Source organism: Ailuropoda melanoleuca, chromosome 11 (assembly GCF_002007445.2).
Source record: "Ailuropoda melanoleuca isolate Jingjing chromosome 11, ASM200744v2, whole genome shotgun sequence".
Lineage (NCBI taxonomy): Eukaryota > Metazoa > Chordata > Mammalia > Carnivora > Ursidae > Ailuropoda > Ailuropoda melanoleuca.
The window spans coordinates 44,838,076-44,857,955 of NC_048228.1; the positions used below are offsets into that span (position 1 = coordinate 44,838,076).

Sequence of the window (19,880 nt, forward strand, 5' to 3'; positions counted from 1 at the left end):
GGCAGACATTTAACCATCTGAGCCACCCAGGCACCCCTCTGCAATAGGTTTTAACCCTATAATATTAAAATAGAAACAAGCACTTTTGTTATTTGATTTGTGGTTTAAAGTTTTCAGATGCAGTGGTATCTAGAAGAATATAGAAATATTAAAGTTAGGGGAGATAGGAGAAAAAAATTAAAGTGGTAAGTTTTGCCTCATATGTTTGTAGACCAAACAGTAAAATCTTGCAGGGCGCCTGGGTGGCTCAGTCCTTAAGCATCTGCCTTCGGCTCAGGTCATGATCCCAGCATTCTGGGATCCAGCCGACATTGGGCTCCCTGCTCAGCAGGAAGCCTGCTTCTCCCTCTCTCACTCCCCCTGCTTGTGTTCCCTCTCTCGCTGCCTCTCTCTCTCTGTCAAATAAATAAATAAAATCTTTAAAAAACAAAACAAAAAAACAGTAAAATCTTGCATTTTATACTGTGCCTTTCCAAGTGAGTTCAAAATCATGGAAATTAACTGTTCTAATTTTCTGAGTCATATGATTTGATAAAATAAATTTTGCATATGATTGTGTGTGCTTGGGCTTTGAAGGAATAAACTTTTAGTACACGCTGCAACTAAAAAGTTTAGTAGATTTTTTTATTCGAGTGCAAATTAGGAATAGAACAGTGGTTTAAGTAATGTGAATAATGAGTCTTATCAACCAGTTTAAGCCCTAAAGATAAGTATGCTAAGTACCTTTTCACTTAATTCTGTTTTCTTATAAAATAAAACATTTAAAATATCCCACAAGGTCAAAGTTAAGATAATTTGACTTCTTAAAAACTATAAAACCGAGGTGGGTAGCTCAGTCAGTTAAGCATCTGCCTTCAGGTCGTGATCCCAGGGCCCTGGCATTCAGCCCCTAGTCTGTCAGGCTCCTTGCTCAGCGGAGACTCTGCTTCCTCCTCTTCCTCTGCCCCTCCCCCTGCTTGTGCTCGTGCCCTTTCTCTCTCTCTCAAATAAATAAAATCTTAAAAAAAAAAAAAAGGAAAACCTATGCTCCTATGAGCATCAGTTATGATCACACTAACTTTGAGTTAACAATAATTATTACATTGTAAAGGTTTTATACCAACCATTTTTTAATAGTTTTTCCATATTCTTTTCCCTCTAAACTGTTTATGGTGAATCTGTTTCCATTCTGCAGTAAAACAAATGATGTATACATGGTTTTGCTTGACTCAAAACCAAATTTCTCAGTGAATTCTTCCTTCTTGAGCTTATTTTTTAAATGTGGTCTTCAAGTAGCCTAAATATGGTTGTTTGGATCTTGGCAAGCAAAAATAGTTGGGCAGAGACCATTGTCTTTTAGAGTTTTAACAAGTTGACTCTAATTTGTTCTGGTCTTTCAGATGCACCTGCTATTACCACTTTAATATGTACTTATTAGTTTTTAGTATGTACTTATTCTGAATCTGGTCAAAATTTTGTACTTATTCTGAATCTGGTCAAAATTTTGAAGAAGCATTCATTTTTATTATAATAATATAATTTTTATTATAATAGATCACCATAATGGACTCCTTTTATACTTTAAACAAATTTTCACAGTGTTTTTCCTGGCTCAACATACTTTCTAAAAGTAATTGTTTAATTAAGCTGCACATGTTGATCATATTAATTCGGGTGTTTTGGCTGTAAAGTGGCTATACTGTTTTCTGACTTTGTTGTTTTGTTGTTGTTGTTGCCTAGGTGTTATATGAACTTCCCACCAACACACAGTGGTGTTTTGATATTCAGTGGTGTCCCAGAAATCCTGCTGTCTTATCAGCGGCTTCCTTTGATGGTCGTATCAGTGTTTATTCTATCATGGGTGGGAGCGCAGATGGCTTAAGGCAGAAACAAGTTGACAAGGTAATAGGAAGTGTTAAAATTTTCAATCATAACACTTGTAAAAAATATCTTATTGTTTAATTATTTTGAAAATGACTTTACTAATCAGTGCTACTGATTAATTGGATAATTGTGATAAAATATTTCATGGGTATGACTTGAAACATGTAACATAATCTTGTATAAATTACAAATTCTCACATTATTATATTTTTTAGCTTTCATCATCTTTTGGGAATCTTGATCCCTTTGGCACAGGACAGCCCCTTCCTCCATTACAAATTCCTCAGCAGACTGCTCAGCATAATATAGTATTGCCTCTGAAGAAGCCACCCAAGTGGATCCGAAGACCTGTTGGTGCTTCCTTTTCAGTAGGTGGATTTGTTTTTATGGTCCACAAGCACAAAGGACTTCTTGTAGTAAAGTGTTCTTATAAAATCACTCAGATGGAAGAAGATTGAGATGTGTCTGTAGGTTTTTCATCATTCAGAATGGTTTCTCAGGAAAAATTGGACCTTCTGTTTTTCTTTTTTACTTTAAGTTGTGGTAAAATATAAATAACATAAAATTTACCATTTTAGCCATTTAGAAATATACAGTTCGGTGGCATTAAGTACATTTACATTGCTGTGCAACCTTCACACTATCCATCCCTTTATTGGTTTTTTTTGAGACAAAACAAAATAGTTTTATTTCTTTTTTTTTATAATAATTTTTTATTATGTTTTTTTAGTTACCATACAGTATTACAGCAAAAACTAAGGATATACTCTATGGTGTCCATCTCCTTATTAACCTTAACTTCCTTCTCTGTCTCTCCTTCCTTCAATCTTTTTTTTTCTTTTTCTGTGCATCCTCCTTCCTTCTCTTTATTCCTTCCTTCTAACTTTTTTTAATTGCCAATTTCTTTTCTTTTTTATAGTAAAAAAACATGTAGCATAAAATTTACCATTTTAACCCTTTTTAAATGTACAGTACGATGTGTTAACTATATACATTTGTTGTGCAACAGATCTCCAGAACTTTTTTATCTTGCAAAACTGAAACTGTTTTCCAATGGAACAACAACTGCTCATTTTTCCCTTCTCTAGCCCCTGGTAATCACATTCTACTTTCTGTTTCTATGAGTTTGACAACTTTAGATACCTCATATAAATGGAATCATGCAGTATCTGTCTTTTTGTTGATTGTCTTGTTTCACATAGCATAAGGTCCTCAAGGTTCATCCATGTTGCCATGTATGACAAGATTTCCTACTTTTAAAAGGCTGAATAATAGTCTACATTTTCTTTATACATTAACCTATCAAAGGACATTAAGGTTGCTTCCACCTCTTGCTAGCGTGAATAATGCTGCAAAGAACATTCGTGTGCAATTATGTCTTTGAGATCCTATTTTCAACTCTTTTGGGCATATACCCAGAAGTGGGATTGCTGGATCTTAAGGTAATTCTATTTTTAATTTTTTGAGGAACCTCCACACTGTTTCCCATAGTGGCTGCACCATTCTACATTCCCATCAACAGTGCACACGGGTTCTAATTTCTCTACATCCTCAGTAACACGTGTTATTTTCTGGTTTTTTAGATAACAGTCATCCTAATGGATATGAAATGATATCTCATTATGGTTTGATTTGCATTTTCCTAATGATTAGTGATGTGGAGCATCTTTTCATGTATCTGTTGGCCATTTGTGTGTCATCTTTGGAGAAATGTCTATTCAAGTCTTTTGCCCATTTTTTAAATCAGATTGTTTGGGGTTTTTTGTTATTGATGTGTAGGAGTTCTTTATATATTCTGAATGTTAACTCTTTACCAGATAAATGATTTGCAAATATTTTTCTCCCATTCTGTAGCTTTTTTTCTCTGTTGATTGTTTCCTTTGCTGCACAGAAGCCTCATTTGTCTATTTTTGCTTTTGTTGCCTGTGCTTTTGGTATTGTGTCTATATCATTGCCATATTAATGTCCTCAAACTTCAGCTTAGAAGAGTCTGGTTATCCCTATAGACCAGAAAGAAGAAATAAAGTCCTTTTGTAAATATTCTTACTTCACTACTGTTTTTTAAGTCTTGCATAGAATAGTCCATTTGTTCAGTGTTGGGTTGCTTTCTTCATACAAACTACAGGTAGAACAAAACTTCATTACTAATAATATTAATAGCTAAAGTGTATTTTTTAATAGCTAAAAATAAAGTATATTTATTTACTATGTGCCAGCTACTGTTCTAAGCATTTTGCATATAGTAACTCATTAAATTCTCACAACTGCTTATAAAATAGCTACTACTATTACCCCTATATTGTAGATAGAAAGGCACAGAGAAATTAATAACTTGTCTAATCTTACACTTATAAAGATTTTAGCTATTCTACTGCCAGTCTAATCAGATGCCTACTGTATATAATGATGAGAGTCAGCCTCTTGGTAATAATGCCTAAAACTAGGATACTAAACTTGTATTATTTGGGGTGCCTGGCTGGCTGAGTCAGTAGAGCATGCAACTCTTGATCTCGAGGTCATGAGTTTAAGCCCCACAGTGGGGGTAGAGATTACTTAAAAAAATAAAAATGAAAAAAACACATATATTATTCAGCTTCCCCATCATTGTTACAGAATTTACACACATCATAGAATTATATATATTCACCTTTATCAAAACTGAATGATCTCCTCTGCAGTTACTGCTGAATTCTTGCTATCATTCTTCTATTAGTCAGGCTCAGAACTTTTCTTTTGAGCTCTTATATTCATTCCTCAGGTCCAGATAGTGCTCTTTAGAAATCTCTTGGATTTAATTCTTCCTTTTACTTTGCTGTTACTCTGCCTGATTCTTCATCTTTTCACACTGAACTGTTACATGATTGCCTGTCTATAGCTTGTCTGTCCCCCTCCAATCTATACTACATCCCTAGATTAATCTTCCTAAAATAGACCTTTGATTATGTCACTAATAAATCCATCCTTTGGATTTAATTAATTAATCTTCTCATCCCTCCTGTTTAGTTTTCTCTACTGTCTGTCTGTACTGCTACCTTGGAGTCTTTTCCTTTGTTTATGATTTTCTACTTTTTTTATTGAATACTAACCATTCAGCCAGTTATTTCCATCCTTCCATAAGTAACTAAAACAATTATTATAGAATTGTGTATGTACAAGGTTTAAAAGAAAACAAGAATGTACAGAAAAGATCCCCCCAAATATAAGCTGCTTGAGGACTGACTGTCTGGTTCACAGGTATGTTTTCAGTGCCTAGAATGGTCGCTGACAAATAGAAGGTGTTCACTATATATTTATCTTAGGAATGAGAAGGGAACGTCTTCCCCCTCCGCATTCCCCCTCCTCCGCTTGCTAGTATTGGAGTATTATAAAGACAATAAGTAACCAAGTAAGAGATGGAAAATCAAAATATCAGCTTTAGTGCTGCCATAAGCTAGATTGGAGGCTACAGTTTAGATGTGCAACCATAGTGGGCCTTGTAACAAACTAGAACATAGAAATCTCTGAGAGCTGGGCTGTTTTGCTTGCCTCTATAGCCCCAGGATCTGATTTAATAAACATGTTTTTAGCTTTACCCCTGTATTAGGCCACCTTACTAACCTAGTTACAGGCAAGTCTAGGTACTGTAGGGCTTCCCTTGAAGGTGCAGGCAGCTTATCCATATGGACTATTTCTCTGGATGGGAAGACAACTATAAAAAGATGCCCTGAGGAGCTGATGTGAGCGTGCTGTGGTTCTTTCCTGAAAAACGTCAGTCAGTCCACTCCCAGGACAGTGTGAAGGACAGAGAAGGGCTGGAAGTGTTCCTCCTCTGCTAGTTCCTCTTACAGAGTGCAAGGAAAATGCCCTCTCTTTGGACATGAGGGGTAGAATGGCAGTGTCCCTCTCAAATATCTTTCAGTTACCAGTGAAGTTTTTAGAAGTTTGTGTTATTCTTAGAGATATCTTTATAAATGTAAATAATTTACCTAAACATCCAGGTTATGATATATCAGCTTCATATGGTACTACTTGACACTCTTCTATGCAATATTAAATTAGTGCATTTATGTACTTCCAGTTTTTCCAATTTTTTTCTTTTCCAAATTTTTATTTCTGCCAATTTTTGTAAATTACACTATTTTTATATTGTAAGACTTTAAAAATATTTTTATTGTGTTTGGTACCAATATTAAAGTTTTCCGTATTTGTTTTGGTTAGTTTGAAAGAATGAGGACTGACGAGCAGCACTTACGTTATTTTTTTATGCTCCTTTCTTTTTTTATTTTTATATATTTTTTAATTTACGTTCAATTAGTTAACATAGCACTTACATTATTGTAATTATGTAATATTATAATATTATTACACAGAACCAAGAAATGAATAAGCCTAATCCTCTTGTGAAACCCAGTTTAGGTCTTGCTTCTGGGGGGTTCAGTTTTCACCAACTTCCCAAAAATGTGGGGGAAACGCAGCAGTTTTGCCCTTCTGTGAAGTTCGTATCATGTGTGATGTTATCCACATATCATTTAGAACTTACAAGTGCCTGTTATATCCAGTTTTATTTGAATGTTAAATTCCTTAAGAATAGTGGTTTATGTTTTGTTGGTATTTCAGTTTACATAAAAACAATAATCCTTATACAAAAATTGCTGAGTGTAAAGAACCAGATTTGGTCCTGTGTTTCCTTCTTTACCTATATTTACTTGTATAAATATATTATTCAGATAGTAACTGTTTACTTGCTATATACAAGGCAGATATTGGGTACTGTAGGAGATAATAAGAATAAAGTACATACAGAACCGCAGTCCTTGTAAGTATAGGGGAGGTAGAACTTTGCATCTGCCCTCCTAGGGTTTTCAGCTGGATCTGAAAATTAAATTGATATAAGACAAATTAACAGGAGAAAAGCATACAGATTTTTATGTATACCTGGGCCCCCATTGGGAAATGAAAACACAAACAAGTAGCAAAATCTAAGTGCTTATATACTAGGTTGAACAAAGAATGGCAGTCGTGGAAAAGTAACTAAAATATTTAGAGAGACTAAAGGGAGGTAATTGTTATTTAACAAGGTCTGTTTGTACAGATTTCTCTCCCCTCTGGTGATAAGAATGTTTCTTTGCCCCTGGTATAGAGAGGGCAGCTCTCACAGGGGAGTTTCATCTCCAGCTTTCAGGAAGAAAAGAGGTCAGGATGCCCTTCTTTCCTGCTGTTTCACAAGTAGTCCTTAGCTCAAAATAGTCATTATGCCAAATGGCATATATTGTAGGGGCATATTCTGCCACCCTTTAAAACTTACAGCCGAGAACAGAAGCTGAGGCAAATACGTATGAGCTAGTAGTTGAATCAAAAGAGATCTGTAATATATTGAGGGTGTCTGAGGTAGAAGAGGTGGCATTTGCCCAGGCCTTGAAGAGAAGCAACACTGAGTGTGTGGAAGTTGGTAAAAACAAGTAGGTGAGAAACTGGGGGGCACAGAAATAGTGCATTTTATCTAGAAGGTAGGTGGTATGAAGAAGAATAGTAATTGAAGGCTGGGGTCAGATGGTGGAGTTCAGGAGACCCTATCAGCTAATTTTATCCAAAGTGATACCTATTAAGGCCATAGCTCTTTCCATTAGGTTTTTCAGTAAGCACACTTTTTGGCCTCATCCTTGTGGTTCAAACTGACTTTGGTCGTTTTTGCTTTTATAGTTTGGAGGCAAACTGGTTACCTTTGAGAATGTCAAAACACAGGCCCAGCAGGGAGCTGAGCAGCAGCAGCAGCAGCATGTGTTCATCAGTCAGGTTGTAACGGAGAAGGAGTTCCTCAGCCGATCGGACCAACTTCAGCAAGTCGTGCAGTCACAAGGATTTGTCAGTTATTGTCAGAAAAAAATTGATGCTTCTCAGACTGAGTTTGAAAAAAACGTATGGTCCTTTTTGAAGGTAAAGTTGAGATTAAAACAATTTCATTATCTGTAAATTTAACTGTTCTTATATTCTCAGGGTGTTCTTATTAAAGAAATTATTGCAAGGTTCTGATTTCAAGAGCTTCGTGATGACATTAAAGAAACCTTATGAAGAGCCCGTGACCATATTTTTATGTCAAGAGTTCTTCCCTCTCTGCTTCGATGAGCCTAATATGAAGTACTTTTTTAATAAGTGAAAAACAGCATAATAGTTGTATTTAAATTATAACATAGAGCTTAGTATAATAAAAACAGAATATTAATTTCTGTAGTAGATCCAGTTAAGGAAATGGGAAAAGAGGGAAGAGTTATAGGGGAGAGGGTTTGGAGGCATTTCTCATTCCTTTTACTGAGTTGCATTTATGACAATAGGAAATAGAGTTTTCTGGTTGGTCATTTTGCCTCCACTGGAATGTCTGTTTCTTGATACTGCATTTTCCAAAGAGATCTTATAACCCTACACAAGAAGGTTAAATTCTAAAATTACAGAATTTTATATTTTGTAATTATTAATTTTGGAAAAGAGTTGTAGGACATTGAGTGTTCCACAGAGTGTTGTGCTTTGCATGCATATAACCAATGGACATGAGTTAGCTTGTATTTACAGAAAAGCTTTGGGGTGCCTGGCTGGCTCCGTCAGTAGATCATTCAACTCTTGATTTCAGGGTCATGAGTTCAAGCCCCACAGTAGGCATGGAGTTTACTTAAAAAATAAAAATAAGCTTTATTCAACAAGGATAATTAATTACTAGTATACTTACTATTTAAAAAAGTGACCTATTAAAACTATTTTGGTGACTCTTTCTACTGTGAGCCTTCTACATAGTAGATAGAGAAAGCTTTAGTTGGTGACAGTAGACTTTAGTAGACTTTATTTTTGATAATTTTTAATAATTCGACTTGGAATTTGATCAAGTAATTAAAAATTTAAAGGCAGGTCTTTATTTTAAGATTATGTCTTCTTTAAAGGTAAACTTTGAGGATGATTCTCGGGGAAAATACCTTGAACTTCTAGGATACAGAAAAGAAGACCTAGGAAAGAAGGTAAATTTCTGGGAAAGTTAAAGGCTGTGCTTATACAAGTAAAGTATTTATGTAGAATAAGTGTTCTTTTTATAAACTTCTATACAGATAATCTCAAATCATTCAGTAAATATTTAATAAGAATTTGTGTTTGGTTGCCAGAGTTCCAAATACATATTATTAAATGTGTAATTCCACCTTGGACCTGGATTTAAAAGCTGCCAGAACCACCTTAACTTCAAACTTGATTTAAAGAGCTGTGTCATATCAGGTAGAATTGGGCCTTGAAAGTTAAGAGGCTATCAGCTTCAAACACTGGAAATAACACTTAGATTTTAAGAGGGTGTGTAGCAATGGCCCTGGAGGAAAAGAAAATGAGGAAACTTAAAAGACCACCCATTTCACTACAGCTTAAGTGATGAAAAATAGAGTACTGGTTCAGATTACCACTATTTTCTACCCTCGCTGTTCATGCCTTTAGCCCACATTTCCTAATTCTGTCTGAGTTTGGCCAGCTGACAAATAGTAAATATTTTGGAACCAGGACAGTTTATTATACTGAACCTGAATAAACAGAAGTCCAACTGAGTCACTTAATATTTTAATTTACAAAAAGATTCCCTTTTAAAAAGAGAGTCGTATTCCAGGTTTAGTTTTCTTCTCAAAGAGGGACTTCATTATTACTCATTCCACAATTTGATATGACCAGCACGAAAAACACTCTGACTTTGGAAACCTTGAAGGGATTATTTTAGATTCTTTGTGTAATTTGTATTAGCCCTTTGTTCTTTGAAAGTGACTCAAGTTTTCTGTAGCTTGCAGGTTGCCGCGTACATGGTACAGCTTAGATACTGTGCACTCTGAGCAGTGCCGAGCACATTGAAGATGTCACATCACAGCCCCACTGCTTATTGGCTTTGTGTCTTTGCTCATTCCTTTAGATTTTTTTATATTTAATTTTATCATTGGTCTAAACTTCTTGGTGCTATAACTTTTATAGGCTTGTAAGGGATTAATATGAAAGTTTTACCAAATACCTAATAGCAAAAATGAAATAGAATCTGATTGTCAAAATACTTCTAACAGCAGTTCTTCAGTAGTGAGTACTTGAAGAAATTTTTAAAAATTAATTATAGTTAATTAAAAGAAAGTAGAAGAAAACATGCTTGTTTTGAGGTTAGGTTTGTGATTGAATAGCAGATTTTATTCTTTCCTTAAACACACCATTTCTGATCTGAACTTTGGTGGATTTTTGCCAGTGAAAATGGAGAAAGAGGTGAGCATGTGCTATATGCCTTAAAATAGAATTCCATGTAGTAGGTGAGTTGTTGTTTTTATTTCAGATTGCTTTGGCCTTGAACAAAGTGGATGGACCCGATGTGGTAAGAAGGCCTTTAAAAATAGCTACCTTCCAAAAATTTGGTTTAGGTCATAACACAGAAAGAAATGTAATTTAAGAAATGTGTCTGTTTTATTGCTTTATGGTATAAAAATAAATGCTGATTGTAGATATTGTAATAAGTGAATTCTTATTTTAAAATAGTATAGGTTTAGCTGGTAGAAGGAATTCCTTTCTCTTGGTATTATTTGAATTTTGCAAAAGAGGAGAAACAATATCAATGACTGCTCAGATACTTAAGGTTAAGATCTTTGTTCCTGGGGAAGGTCTTAGCAGTAATGGCTCTTTGCTTTTCCTCTGATAGTACTTCTTAAAACAATTTACTTAGTGTTGCTTCTTATGATTAAACTAGCTCTGAATGTTGTTGGTTGGGTCTTTTGTCTTTCTTAATCACTAATATTCTTTTAATGCTACATTCTTCAACTTCCCTTGTAATTGTTTTGTGTACCAAAGGCTCTTAAAGACTCTGACCAAGTAGCACAGAATGATGGGGAGGAGAGCCCTGCTGCTGAAGAGCAGCTCTTGGGAGAGGTACTTATTTCTTTCATTTTTAATTACATTGGGAAAATATGTGATATTTGTTTATCTCACATTGAAATATGGAAAATTTGCTTAACTACTTGTTCCAAAATAAAGTTGGAATATATTGTTTTCTTAGAGATTTTTGGGGTAGGAGTCTATTTACTTGCTTGACAGAAGTATCATCTATGAAATCTTTAGTTCTTTGAGCTAGCTTCTGGATTATATGTTTTAAAATTAACAGTTGACATGAGATTGACTTAATTTGGTCAGGTGGATATCAGCATGTCAAAATGAAAAGAGATCTTACTCAGAAATCCACAATACATTGCATGTAAAGTTAATGTTTTTTTCTTAACACATTAATGTTCAGGGCCTGCTATCAGTGGCAGAGGCTTCTAGATTAGTCTTGAACTTTGAATCCATGTATAGAATTTTTCACTAAATAAACTGTCATGATTTACTGATTGCCATGATAAACATGTCGTGAGTTGTAGTTGACAATTTTTATAACCAGTTAAAAAGAGTCCTTGAACACAGTTGTATCATTAATTTTTTTCCTTTTGTTTTTCTGGGGTTTTTTTAACCATTACTAAATAATTCTGTACTTTTCTTGCTTTCTAATTATATTTGACCTTGGAAAATTAATCAAGTTCTTGTTTCTCATCTCTCTTTGACTTTTCCATTGTTCTTTCTGATATGGAGATACCCTGACTATAGAATGTTTCCTACAATCCTTAGCTAAGTTTTAAGAATAATTCATCAGTAAATTAGGCTTTTATAAGATAATTATTAAAAAACACTTTCCATAGAAGTAGATGTAACATTTATTTAACATGGGAATAAAGAATATGAATAAAATCTTTGTAAAATTATAATTTGAACCAATTTTGGTAATACCTATACAGAATTGTAGGATACATTGAAGAAATGTACTTTCATCTATGTACGAGATTAACTATGTATTATCAAGTAGAGGACCATTTGGAAATACACTTATGAATTAATAGATCAGAATAATATGGGGGCGCCTGGGTGGCACAGCGGTTAAGCGTCTGCTTTCGGCTCAGGGCATGATCCCAGCTTTGTGGGATCGAGCCCCACATCAGGCTCCTCTGCTATGAGCCTGCTTCTTCCTCTCCTACTCCCCCTGCTTGTGTTCGCTCTCTCGCTAGCTGTCTTTATCTCTGTCAAATAAATAAATAAAATCTTTTTTAAAAAAAATAGATCAGAATAATATGTACTTAACAAAATGGTAGTCACCAATATGTACTTTCAGAGTGTTTGAAAGATTTTGTTTAGGGAGGTAAAATCCTCCCCTTTACCTTGATGATGCCGTTTGTTTATCAGGCATGATAGTTTATCATCGAAAATACTCAACGTGTAATAAACTGTTTTTTTCAGCCTTATATTTCAGAAGTCCATGAATAAGGTTTATTAATTGTTTCTTAGAAGGCAAATTTGAAAAATTTGAGTTTTAAAAAAAGGGTTTTTTAGTAAGTTAGTGAATATAATCAGATCAGTATCTGATTTATTTATTAGTGTGAATAACTTAAATTCTAAAATCTTTCTGAATTATAAAAGTTCTAAAATGCTTCTCTTTAGTTAGGGAAAGAATTAAGGTTATGATTATTCTCCTGTAATAGTATTAACTAATTGAGCATTATTTACAGATGATGCTATGCTGTACCCTGCACTAAAATTCCCCAATCCAAAAATGCCCCTGACTTTGAATACTAAGCACTTACATTCAGATTTGTAGGTAACACAAGCACAGAAGATAGGTATTTTATCTCATGCAAGACAGCTATGTTTTTCTTTAAAAATGTCTATAGTCTATAATCTCTGATATATTTTATTTTTGTCTTCTTGTGAATTTTTACACATAGAAAGCATTTAAACTATTTGCCTGCAGTATGTGCCTTCCTTATGTTTCTTTTCTTCTAAAGAAAGAAAATATAGAATTTCTTACAGGTAGTCTTACAGGTAGTCTCAGAAGTTTTTAACAGAACTGTGTATCTTTTTACCAGACCAACCTGCTACTGCAGGTATGACTAATTTAAGAGAATACAAAATCTGTAATTGAATTTGAGTGTATTCATATAGTCTTTTATAGAGCATTTGTACAAGGGCACCAGGTAATTTTTTTTCATGACTGATTCAGTTAAAATAAAAAGACCTTCTTATAACTAAACCTAATGATTGGGCAGAGATTTTTAGACATGTAGAAAATTTTAAATGTATAGCAGCAGGGTTGTTTTAAAATCTAAATACAGTAAAATAAAAGATGTATATTTTGCATTTTTCAAAACTTATTTGAAGTATCTAAGAAAACAAAGATTCTTCAGTAATTTCTGAGCTACCAGTAATAGATATGTATCCTTAATAGATACGTATCCTTTTTTTTTAAAGCATTATTGTTGATGACTTTTTATTTTATTTATGATTGTATAATGGGAATTAATACTTAGGAAAGTCTTAGATCTGAGAACTTTCTGGAATAACTTGGCCTGTCATCTAGTCAGTAGGTGAATAATTATATATAGATCTTGTTTGCCAGTGAATTATTCCAGTTTCGTCCTGGCTAAATTGCTGCCTTTCCATCTCTTTAGTGCATTAAAGAGGGAAAACAAGAATCTGAATTTCTACCATCAGCAGGAGGAACATTTAACATCTCCATCAGTGGTGGTAAGTACCTATTTCATTTTGATTTTTAACTATTTGAAAGCAAATAGTCCCTAAGTTTAGATTACAAATGTTTTGTTGCAAGTGGTAGAGGGTTGAAAAGAAGAACTCAGTTATTTAGTATGTGTAATTAGTCTCTTGGAGATAGTGGTATGTTCTGACATCTATGTGATAAAAAACTGTATAACAATCTCTATTATTCCAGTATAAATAATCTGAAAAATGTGTTATTTTACCTGATTTTGCTTACATGCATGTCAGTATATTTCCATAGACCTCAAAAACTTGTGTTAGAAATTAATCCACCAGTCATATTCAGAAATTAGCATTGTTTTCTCCTTTGTGTGTACATGTAAAAATTGATAGGTATAAAATGTTTTCTTGTAGCAAAAACTTTATTTAACTTGGGTGTATCATTTCCTCATTGCAGATATTGATGGTTTAATTACTCAGGCTTTGCTGACGGGTAACTTTGAAAGTGCTGTTGACCTTTGTTTACATGATAACCGCATGGCTGATGCCATTATATTGGCCATAGCAGGTGGACAAGAACTCTTGGCTCAAACGCAGAAAAAGTACTTTGCAAAATCCCAAAGCAAAATTACCAGGGTATGTTATTTTAAAAATATAAACTATAACATGTATCTGATTATAAAAACTTATACTCTTATTAAAGATAACTAAAATGCAGAAAACAGTAAAGAACAAAAAACCCATTCATAATTCCTTGAACTAGAAATAGTTATTGTTGATAGTTTGGCAGTTATTATTTTTATTTTTTGTATTTTGTGTATATAACTTTTTTAATGAAAAGTACTTTTCATTTTTTTATTGTAGAAAAGTTAGAATATAGGAAAATTTAAAGATAAAAATGTTAATTTTAAAATTCTCATTCTTCCATCAAATTGATACATACCCTTTTGTACCTCTTTCTGTGTATTTGTAGAATTTTTTAAAAACAGAATCAGTACCATATATATGTGTGTGTGTGTGCGTGGTTTTGCTTATCTGTATTGCCACTTACGTTGTAAATGGTTTACTATATCATTAAATATTCTTACAAAAATTTTTAATTGCTTTATAATGTGTGTTATAAGGATATATTACTTCTCTCATTTTTGGGGTGTTCAGGCAGTTTCTAATATTTTCCTAATACAGATAAGATAGTGATAAACATCGTTGTTGTACCTAAGAATTTTGTATGATTTCTAATTGTTTAATGAGGCTGTAAGTCCTATGAAAGGAATTTTTGGTGCAGAGAGTCTGAACATTTTTAAGCCCCTGCTTAATGCTATTAAATTTCTTTCCATAAAGTTGTCTCAGTGTTTAGCCCTGTCAGCACTGGTTGCTGTCAGTCTCCCCTGCCTTATCTCGTGTCACTCCCTCCCCGTTATCTTTCAGCCACACCAGCTGCCTTTCGGTTTCTCACACACTCTATGTGCCTTTCTCCCTTGGGACTTTGCACCTCCTGTTCCCTTGCCCTGGAAAGTTGTTTTTTTCTTTTCTTTTTTTTTGTTTTAATTTAAATTCCAGTTAATATACATTGTAATATAGGTTGCAGGTATACGATATAGTGATTCAGCACTTCCATACAGCACCCGGTGTTCATCACAGCAAGTGCGCTCCTTAATCCCCATCAGTTAGTTCAACCATTCCTTCTATCCACCTTCCTTCCGGTAACCATCAGTTTGTTTTCTATAGCAAGAGTCTCTTTCTTGGTTTGCCCCTCTCTCTTTTTTTTCCCCCTTCGCCTATTTTGTTTCTTAAATTCCACATATGAGTGAAATCATATGGTATTTGTCTTTCTCTGACTGACTTATTTTGCTTAGCATTATACTCTTTAGCTCCATCCACATCATTGCACATGGCAAGATGGCATTCTTTTTTATGGCTGAGTAATATTCCATTGTCTATATGTACCACTTCTTTATCCATTCAGCAGGCAGTGGACATTTGGGCTCGTTCCATAATTTGGCTATTGTTGATAATGCTGCTTTAAACATTGGGGAGCTTGTATCCCTTCAAAGCAGTATTTTTGTATCCTTTGAGTAAATACCTCAGAGTGGAATTGCTGGATCATAGGGTAGTTCTGTTTTTAACTTTCTGAGGAACCACCATGGTGTTTTCCACACTGGCTGCAGCAGATTGCATTCCCACCAACAGTATAAAAGGGTTCCCCTTTCTCTGCATCATTGCCAACATCTTTTGTTTCCTGTGCTGTTAATTTTGGTAATTCTGACAGTTATGAGATGGTATCTCATTGTAATTTTGATTTGTTATTGCCCTGATGCTGAGTGATGTTGAGCATCTTTTCATGTGTCTGTTGGCCTTCTGTATGTCTTCTTTGGAAAAATGTTTATTCATGTCTTCTGGCATTTTTTAACTGGATTATTTATTTTTTGGGTGTTGAATTTTATAAATTCTTTATATATTTTGGATACTAACCCTTTATCAGATATGTCATTTGCAAGTATCTTCCCCCATTCCATAGGTTGACTTGTAGTTTTGTTGATTGCCCTTCACTGTGCAGACGGTTTTTATTTTGATGTAGTCCCGATAGCTTTTGTTTCCCTTGCCTCAGGAGACATATCTAGAAAGAAGTTGCTACAGCTGATGTCAAAGAGGTTACGGCCTGTGTTCTCCTTTAGGATTTTTATGGTTTCCTGTCTTATATTTAGGCCTTTCATCCATTTTGAATCTGTTTTTGTGTATGGTGTAAAGAAGTGATCCAGTTTCATTCTTCTGCGTGTTGTCCAATTTTCCCAACGCGATTTGTTGAAGAGACTGTCTTTTTTCCATTGGATATTCTTTCTGCTTTGTCGAAGATTAGTTGACCATATAGTTGTAGATTCATTTCTGGGTTTTCTGTTCTGTTGATCTATGTATCTGTTTTTATGCCAGTACCATACTGTCTTGATGACTACAGCATTGTAATATACCTTGAATTCCATAACTGTGATGCCTCCAGCTTTGCTTTTCTTTTTCAAGATTGCTTTGGCTCTTCGGGGTCTTTTGTGGTTCTACACCGATTTTAGGATTATTGTTCTAGCGCTGTGGAAAATGCTGTTGGTGTTTTGATAGTGATTACATTAAATGTATAAATTGCTTTGGGTAATATAGACATTTTAACAGTATTTGTTCTTCCAGTCCATGAGCATAGAATATCTTTCCATTTCTTTGGTTATCTTCAATTTCTTTCATCAGTGTATTAGACATTTTAACAGTATTTGTTCTTCCAGTCCATGAGCATAGAATATCTTTCCATTTCTTTGGTTATCTTCAATTTCTTTCATCAGTGTTTTATAGTTTTCAGAGTATAAGTCTTTTACCTCTTTGGTTAGGTTTATTCCTAGGTATCTTACTATTTTTGGTGCAGTTGTGAATGGAATTGATCCCTTAATTTCTCTTTCTACTACCTCATTATTGGTGTATAGAAGTGCAACATATTTCTGTACATTGATTTTTGTATCCTGTGGCTTTACTAAATTCCTGTGTCAGTTCTAGCAATTTTTTGGTGGAGTCTTTGGGTTTTCTACATAATAGAGTATCATGTCATCTGCATATAGTGAAAGTTTGACTTCTGGCTTGCCAAATTTGAATGGCTTTTATTTCTTTTTGTTGTCTGATTGCTGAGGCTAGGACTTCTAGTACTATATTGAATTAAAAGTGGTGAGAGTGGACATCCCTATCTTGTTCCTGACCATAGAGGAAAAAAGTTCTCAGTTTTTCCCCATTTAGGATGATATTATGTGTGTGTTTTCATATGTGGCCTTTATTATGTTGAGGTGTGTTCCTTCTAAACCTACAGTATTGAGGGTTTTTATCATGAATGGATGTACGTTGTCAAATGTTTTTTCCTGAATCTGTTGAAAGGATCATATGGTTCTTATCGTTTCTCTTATTGATATGATGTATCACATTGATTGATTTGCTAACATTGAGCCACCCTTGTACCCAGGAATAAATCCTACTTGATCGTGATGAATGATTTTTTTAATGTATTGTTGGATTCGGTTTGCTAGTATTCTGTTGAAGATTTTTGCATCTGTGTTCATCAGAGATACTGGCCTGTAGTTCTTTTTTTTTTTTTTAAGATTTTATTTATCATTTATTTGAGACAGAGAGTGCAAGCTGGGAAGGGGGGGAGGAGCAGAGGAAGAGGGAGAAGCAGACTCCTTGCGAAACATAGAGCCCTACATGGGCTTGATCTCACAACCCTGAGATCACAGCCCGAGCCAAAACCAGAGCCAGATGCTAAACTGGCTGAGCCACCCAGGTGCCCCTATAGTTCTTTTTTGTGATGTCTTTTTTTTTTTTTTAAGATTTTATTTATTTATTAGAGAGAGAGAGGTGGGAGAGCATGAGCAGCGGGATGAGCAGAGGGAGAGGGAGAAACAGACTTCCTACTGAGCAGGGAGCCTGATGTGGGGCTCGTCCCAGGACTCCGAGATCACCACCTGAGCCAAAGGTAGACGCCCAGCCGACTGAGCCACCCAGGCGCCCCTTTTGTGGTGTCTTTATCTGGTTTTGGTATCAGGGTAATGCTGGCCTCATAGAATGAATTTGGAAGTTTTCTTTTCTATTTTTTGGAGTAGTTGGAGAAGAATAGGTATTAACTCTTTAAATGTTTGGTAGAATTTGTCTGTGAAGCCATCTGCTCCTGGACTTTTGTTCTTTGGGAGTTTTTTGATTACTGAATCAGTTTCATTGCTGGTTATTGGTGTGTTCAAATTTTCTGTTTTCTATTTCTTCCTGTTTCAGTTTTGGTAATTTATGTTTCTAGTAGTTTACCTATTTCTTCTAGGTTGTCCAATTTGTTGGCATAATAGTTTTTCATAATATTCTCTTACAGTTGTTTGTACTTCTGTGGTGTTGGTTGTTACTTCTCTCTCATTTGTAATTTTACTTATTTGGGTCCTTCTCTTTTCTTTTTGATAAATCTGGCTAGAGCTTTATCAGTTTTATTAATTTTTTCAAAGAACCAGCTCCTGGTTTCATTCATCTGTTCTATTGCTTTTTTAATTTTCTATATCATTTATTTCTGCTCCAATCTTTATTATTTCCTTCCTTCTGCTGGCTTTGGGCTTCATTTGTTGTTCTTTTGCTAGCTTCTTTAGGTGTAAGGTTAGGTTGCTTGAGATTTTTCTTGCTTCTTGAGGTAGGCCTGTATTGCTATATCCTTCCCTCTTGGAACCACTTTGCTGCATCCCAGAGGTTTTGGACTATTGTGCTTTCATTTTCATTTGTTTCCATATACTTTTTTTATTTCTTTTTTATTTCCTGGTTGACCCATTCATTGTTTAGTAGCATGTTATTTAACCCCCATGTATTTGTGATCTTTCCAGATTTTTTTCTTTTGGCTGACTTCCAGTTTAATAACGTTGTGGTCAGAAAAGGTGCATAGTATTACTTCATTCTTTTTATATTTGTTGAGGCCTGCTTTGTGACCTAATATATGACCTGTTCTGGAGAACGTTCCATGTATACTTGAAAAGAATGTGTATTCTGCTGTTTTAGGATGGAATGTTCTGAATATATCTGTTAAGTCCATCTGATCCAGTGTGTCATTCAAAGCCTTTGCTTCCTTGTTGATTTTCTGTTTAGATCTGTCCATTGATGTAAGTGAATTATTAAAGTCCCCTACTGTTTTTGTGTAATTGTCAATTAGTTATTTTAAGTTTGTTATTAAGTTTTATATATTTGGGGCTCCCATGTTGGGTGCATAAATATTTATAATTGTGTTATCATCTTGTTGGATTGTCCTCTTTATTATTATATAGTGTCCTCCTTTGTCTCTTGTTACAATCTTTGTTTTAAAATCTAGTCTGTCTGATTTAAGTATTGCTATTCCAACTTTCTTTGATGTCCTTTTGCTTAACAAATGTTTCTCCACTCCCTCACTTTCAATCTGCAGGTGTCATTAGGTCTAAAATGAGTCTCTTGTAAGCAGCATATAGATGGGTCTTGTTTTTTTATCCATTCTGATACCCTCTGTCTTTTAATTGAGGTGTTTAGTCCATTTATATTCAAAGTAATTATTGATCGATACGTATTTATTGCTGTTTTATTACTTGGTTGTTCCTGGAGATTTTCTCTGATTCTTTCTTGTCTTTCTTTCACATTTTGCTGATTTCTTTTTTAGTGATATATTTGAATTTCTTTCTCTTTATTCCTTGCATGTTTATTAGTGGTTTTTGATCTGTCATTACCATTAGGTTTGTATATAGCCTCTTCTGCATATAGCAGTTTACATGAAGATGTTTAAGTTTGAACTCATTCTTTTCTCCTCTCCTCCCATCGTTTATATAGGTTATTATATTTTATATCCATGTGTGTGAGTTCCTTGACTCATTTTCAACTTCTAGAGTATTTAGGATAATTGGATAATTATCTAGTTATGGTCATAGGACAAGGTAAGCCTAGGGTCCTCCTACTCCTCTGTTGTCTTCCTGTTT

The 19,880-nt window shown here is 34.5% G+C and overlaps 1 protein-coding gene across 18 annotated transcripts in view; it reads left to right on the forward strand.

Moving 5' to 3' along the window:
* The window catches only part of SEC31A (SEC31 homolog A, COPII coat complex component), a 73,230-nt gene that overhangs the window by 21,375 nt on the left and 31,975 nt on the right, over positions 1 to 19,880 (forward strand). For 12 of the 18 annotated variants that reach the window (XM_034671601.1, XM_034671605.1, XM_034671607.1 and 9 more), the window contains exons 9-16: positions 1,720 to 1,881; positions 2,079 to 2,231; positions 7,543 to 7,776; positions 8,769 to 8,843; positions 10,166 to 10,204; positions 10,675 to 10,752; positions 13,353 to 13,428; positions 13,856 to 14,034. In XM_034671601.1, the coding sequence (XP_034527492.1) occupies positions 1,720 to 1,881; positions 2,079 to 2,231; positions 7,543 to 7,776; positions 8,769 to 8,843; positions 10,166 to 10,204; positions 10,675 to 10,752; positions 13,353 to 13,428; positions 13,856 to 14,034 (996 nt within the window). The remainder of the gene's footprint in view (positions 1 to 1,719; positions 1,882 to 2,078; positions 2,232 to 7,542; positions 7,777 to 8,768; positions 8,844 to 10,165; positions 10,205 to 10,674; positions 10,753 to 13,352; positions 13,429 to 13,855; positions 14,035 to 19,880) is intronic. The other 6 variants (XM_034671610.1, XM_002912472.4, XM_011218812.3 and 3 more) reach the window with 3 other exon arrangements.